The 5,361-nt window shown below is 41.4% G+C and overlaps 1 protein-coding gene across 1 annotated transcript; it reads left to right on the top strand.

Moving 5' to 3' along the window:
- The first annotated feature begins 1,260 nt into the window (after nucleotides 1-1,260).
- On the top strand, nucleotides 1,261-5,109 carry si:dkey-33c12.3 (uncharacterized protein LOC335380 homolog). Its single transcript, XM_017440833.3, has 3 exons — nucleotides 1,261-2,402; nucleotides 3,452-3,576; nucleotides 4,121-5,109. The coding sequence occupies exons 1-3, from the start codon at nucleotides 1,308-1,310 to the stop codon at nucleotides 4,179-4,181; spliced, it is 1,281 nt and encodes a 426-aa protein (XP_017296322.1). The 5' UTR covers nucleotides 1,261-1,307; the 3' UTR covers nucleotides 4,182-5,109.
- The last annotated feature ends 252 nt before the right edge of the window (nucleotides 5,110-5,361 follow it).

Raw genomic sequence — 5,361 nt, 5'->3', positions numbered from 1 at the left:
TACTTAAAGCTTCTCTAGCTACAAAAAACTGAGATGAGGTTTACAAATTATATGTAGCCAGTAAAAACAGATCTTCAAAAAATTCCTTATCAACTGGTTTCTTCTGTTGGCAGCAACTCAATCTCAGAAGTACTCAAAACTATGACTCTATTTTCAGAATTACCCTTTTCTCATAATTCTGAGAAAAAAAGTCTTAATTCTGGAAAAAAAAAAATCCCCCCTGTGGCCCTAATCATTTTCTGTAGAACTGACTATATAGATTAGCAACAAGTTTTCTGTTGTGAAAGAAAGGCTCAGTGGTTTTTTGACTCTGTCTTGTAAAATGGTGACATCTACTGGTTTAACTGTCTGATGAAGCTTTAGGCTTGAAAAAACATAAAATGAAGTTTTTGCTTCCTAAACCATTCCATAAAATACCACACTTTGACCTCAAAGTAACTGTTGAAATGATTAGGGCTACCTTGCCTTTACCAGGCAAGAACATTTTTTGAATTTGATGTGTCTAAAACCCTTCACAGATCTGGCAGACCTACCAGGCTGCCATCTGCGCATCCAGATTGGGGTCAGGGGTCAAAGTGCTTGCAGAGCAGCAGCATAGAAAAGCCAGTCTGAACAGTTGTGGGCCACTGATGTGTCCTTGAGCAGTAATTCCGTTTACTGCACTAGATTCAAGCTTCTCTTTTTTTGAATAATAAACAGCAGAGGTTGCTGTAAATCAGCAAAAACAAAAAGCAGTTTTTTAATTAGTCTTACACACTATCAGAATCAGGACATCTGAAAAACATTAAAGACTCCTCTATTTGTGAGTGAATAGTGATAGTGTGAATGCTGATTTAGCATTCCCACTATTATTTTTCTATTTATAGTGTCTTTATAGTAACATTTTTCAGGATCTTACTATGTCAGCATACTTTATGCTCTTTTAACCATTCATAGATCAAATTTCCAGCTTCTTCAGGAATAGTGTATAGAACACTATTCATACTATGTTTAGTAATTGTAGCTTTTATGGACAGTAACAGAGTGAAAGCTAAATGTTTTAAATAAAGATTAAGTAAAACTCCGCTCCACATTACAGGGACTGGCTGCCTTGGCTGAGAGTGAGTGTGAGAACCAATCTACCCTCACTTCACTGCAGAAGCTTCCTATTGGCTGGGCAAATGCTGACAGCACTGATGTTTTTCTGTGGTGGTGGTGTGTGTGTGTGTGTGTGTGTGTGTGTGTGTGTGTGTTGGGGGGGGCGGAGACTCACTCTATAAAAGCTGCAGATCTGCAGCATCACTGAACTGGTGCAGTGCAAAAAACGCATGCTCATCCTCACCGATGGTGTGCAGAACAAGGGGGACAGAAAAAAATCTTCTGAAACAAAATCATTCATCTTTTCCTTAAAGAAACAACCAAAAGAAATCATCATGAGCTACGAATCCTTCTTCTACCGACGTCCTTGGGACAAAAGCTCCCGACCCAAATCCCTTTTGCCTTCCTCTCTGTACTCTTCTTCTCGGGCTCCTTTATCTGGGAAAAGGATTCTGAAGTCAGCCTCATCTTTTCCAGATAGCTCCCAGAGGATGAATCTGACTCAGGCCAGCTCTGTCCACATGGCACTGCTTGAAGTACGATCCCAGGAGAGAGCGCAGCTCGTGGACCTGAATGACCGCTTTGCCACCTACATCGAGAAAGTGAGGCGCCTGGAGCTGCAGAATCTGGCCCTGCTGGCTGAACTGGAAGCGTTGAAGAGGCGACAAAATGACCCATCCCACCTGCAGGCCCTCTACCAAGGGGAGGCTCGGAGCCTGAAGGCTGCGATTGATTCAGAGAGCAGTGAGAAGATGCGCATGGAGGCAGAGAAGGACTACCTGCAGGACGTGTACGAGCAGATGAAGGAGCGCTATGAGGATGAGGCAAGGCGGCGTGTGGATGCTGAAGAAGCCCTGCAGAGGGCCAGAGAGGAGGCAGGACAGTCCGTTATCTGCAGCTGTGATGCAGAAGCCACTGTGGTCTCCCTGTGCGATGAAATGATGTTCCTGAAGAAGGTTTTTGCAGAAGAGCAAGCTGAGCTTCAGAATCAGCTCCAGGTAGCCAACATCACCATGGACGCGGAGCTGAGCAGGCCCGACCTCTCTGCGGCCCTAAGAGACATCCGGGTGCAGTACGAGCAACTAGCCAACAAGAACATGCAGGCTGCCGAGGACTGGTACAAGAGCAAGTTTGCGAGTGTGGCGGAGATGGCCAGCAAGAACAACGAGGTGGTGCACGCCATCCGGGAGGAGACCATGGAGTACCGGAGACTGCTTCAGGCACGCTCCTTGGAGATTGAGGCTCTCCGAAACATCATCAACTCCCTGAACAAACAACTGGAGGATCTGGAAGACATGCAGAATAAAGAGGTGGAGAAATACCAGGTGAATGTGAAAGATGTAGAGTTTAATTGAATTCTTTGTTTAAATTCTGCAAAAAGCAGAAAATTTATCTATTAAAGGCCTAGCATTCTTTCTTGGAATGCATATTGCTCACCGCCAAAGTTTCAGACCAAGATAATCTAAAGTTGAGGAGATAGCTGTTTAGGTTGAACCTTAAAAATACTGTTATGTGCAGTCTCATGCAGTATCACAAGATGTCACATTCAGCGAATGTATTGAGGATGACTCTCAACTATTACCATAAAAAGTATTAGCTCAACATCTGTAAAATGAACTGAGTTGTGTTGCGCTGGATAATGTTGATTACCTATGGCAGCCATCTTTAGTTGGATTGACTCCAAATGTTAATCAGCTTTACATTACTTTCTGAGAATTTCATTAAAATCCATCTGATGGATCATGAGATATTTTGCTAACATACAAACAGGTATGACTCCAACTGTTAACTAAAGTTTAAGCAAAGATCTTGTGCAATGAGTAGCACTGGGGAGTATGTTTTGTGACTCACTCTCAGGTAACACCACTCCAAATTTTAGCAAAATATCTGTAAAATTAAATAATAGTTTTTTAATATCAGTTGGCCATGGCAGCCATCTTGAATTGGATTTACTCCAAAAATTAATAATTGGTAGATGTACATGTAATGGTTACTTTCTGCAAGTTTCATTAAAATCTGTTTTGCGGTTCATGAGATAATTTGCTAATGGACATGGAGACACGGCCTTTACCGTGTGCAATGGGTGATAACATGCTTACTGGGCTGGGATTACTTAGTGTGAAACAGTGCCACTCAAAAAGAGTAAAACAAGATCAGATGGCATGTTATGACTAGTCTTGGCAGGAAATAGTAACAAGCTCAACTCTCACTCTGAAAGTTTAAGATCTAAACTGAATTGAGGGACAAGAATTTAAATCTAGAAACAACAGTGCAGGGACTTGCAAAACCTGGAAAAAAACATCTTCAAGGTTTGTTTTATTTGAAAGCAAATCCTCAGTAACTGCAATTTGTGTTTGTGTTTCTGCATTTCTAGATTAGGATAGGTGAACTGGAGCAGGACATTACTGAGGCGAAGCAGGAGATGGCTCGCTACCTGAGAGAGTACCAGGACCTGCTCAATGTCAAGATGGCCCTCGATATTGAAATAGCTGCCTACAGGTGAGAAGAGGCCTCATTTTACTCTTCTCAAATAAGAACCTAGCATTCTCTGAAGAAATGCATATCATTTGCCACCTTTCATGCCAGAGTTTTAAAGATTATCTTATATTGGGAAACGGTAAAGTTGTAGTTTTTTTTTTTTTTGTCAAATCTTAAAAATAATGTTATGTGTCATCTCGTGCAATATTGCAAGACGTCCCACTCAAAAGAGTCAGCTACTACCATGTCCAATTTTAACTCAATACCTGTAAAAGGTATAGCCATTTTTGTGTTTGCTAATGTTGATTAACTATGGTGGCCATCTTGAACTGGATTCATCCCAAAAAGCAAATCATCTGTAGATGTACAGCAAATGATTACTTTCTAAAGGTTTTGTTAAAATCCATCCAGCAGTTCTTGAAATATTTTGCTAACAGACAAACAGGATTGACTACAACACTTAATGCCAGTGTTTTAAGCAAATATGTCGCACAGTGTGTTGTGCTCAAAGTATGAGTTGGCGATACTGGAGATAACAACCATGTTTTTTCCTTCTCTTTAACAGGAAACTGCTGGAGGGGGAAGAGATCCGGCTGACTTACCCTTCCTTTCCAGCCCTAACTTAAAAGCCTGACAATAACCTGAATTCTTCATTCTTTCTCCTCCCTCACTTACCCTCCTTCCTCTCATTTCCTAAAACATTAACTTATTTACTACCCTTCACCCTACCCCATCCTAAAAGAACAAGCCTAAAACAAAAACTCATTTCTTTCAAGATGGCTGCGCCCTTGTGCTAAACAAGAGGTCCACAAGAAGTCCCCCTTCTTCTACACACACACTCTGACAACACACACCAAGATCATCCCAGAGTGGCTGCACTGCATGGCAGAAGGCTTGATTGTTTTGGCTGAGTTGCTCTGTGGCTGTGTGATAAGGTCAAAGCAGCAGAGTTAGTCATCAGAGCCCCTCTCTGCACAAACATTTGACCAACTGTTTGTGGAGGAGGACAAAAAGATCTGCTTGTCTCTCCACACTTTGATCTTAACTGCAGTGTTTGTCACATAGAACTTTTCCGAATCAATCAAGCAACGTCCCCACCCCTTATTTCTGAAGTAGTATGAGTAAACCAGTAACATTAGATTAATTAATAATTATAGTTAATTAATTATAATTATGTGAAAAACCTCGTTTTCTTTCTTTCTATTTAGTCTTCTTCTGCATAAACATGTGTAAAACTGTTACACAAAGAGATGACGTTATGAATAATTGATTATACATACTTAGAATAATACAGTTTATTTGTACACTTCAATGTATTTTAGGAATATGCAGAGTGTCTCCAGGCTATCTGTGCCAGAATTTTCTGTTTTGTGAGCTTATTCAAAGCTAAGAAGTAATGTGAAAGATAAGCGCAGGAGCTCCTTGTTGTTTGTGTGCTGACTGTAGATCTAAACGGTGCTTCATGTCCATAAACCAATACCAAGTTTGCACCATTATGCTCGGTGTACCTGTAACAGCCAGAAAGAAGCTGAATAAACAGATAACTGACCTGCATCAGAGTTGGTGTTTTCTTCAGATGAGTGGAACACACTGTGAACAGCATATGGTTATCTTGGAATTACCAAGGACACGATATTTATATATATATAAAATTTTCCCTTCTCACCCTCCGCGGGTGGTCTTTGTTTCATCCTCTGAGCTCGGGTCCTCTACCAGAGGCCTGGGAGCTTGAGGGTTCTGCGCAGTATCTTGGCTGTGCCTAGAACTGCACATTTCTGGACTGAGATGTCTGATGTTGTTCCTGGG

The sequence above is a fragment of the Kryptolebias marmoratus genome, linkage group LG10 (genome assembly GCF_001649575.2).
Source record: "Kryptolebias marmoratus isolate JLee-2015 linkage group LG10, ASM164957v2, whole genome shotgun sequence".
Classification (NCBI taxonomy): domain Eukaryota; kingdom Metazoa; phylum Chordata; class Actinopteri; order Cyprinodontiformes; family Rivulidae; genus Kryptolebias; species Kryptolebias marmoratus.
This window is presented reverse-complemented; position numbering and strand designations above follow the sequence as displayed.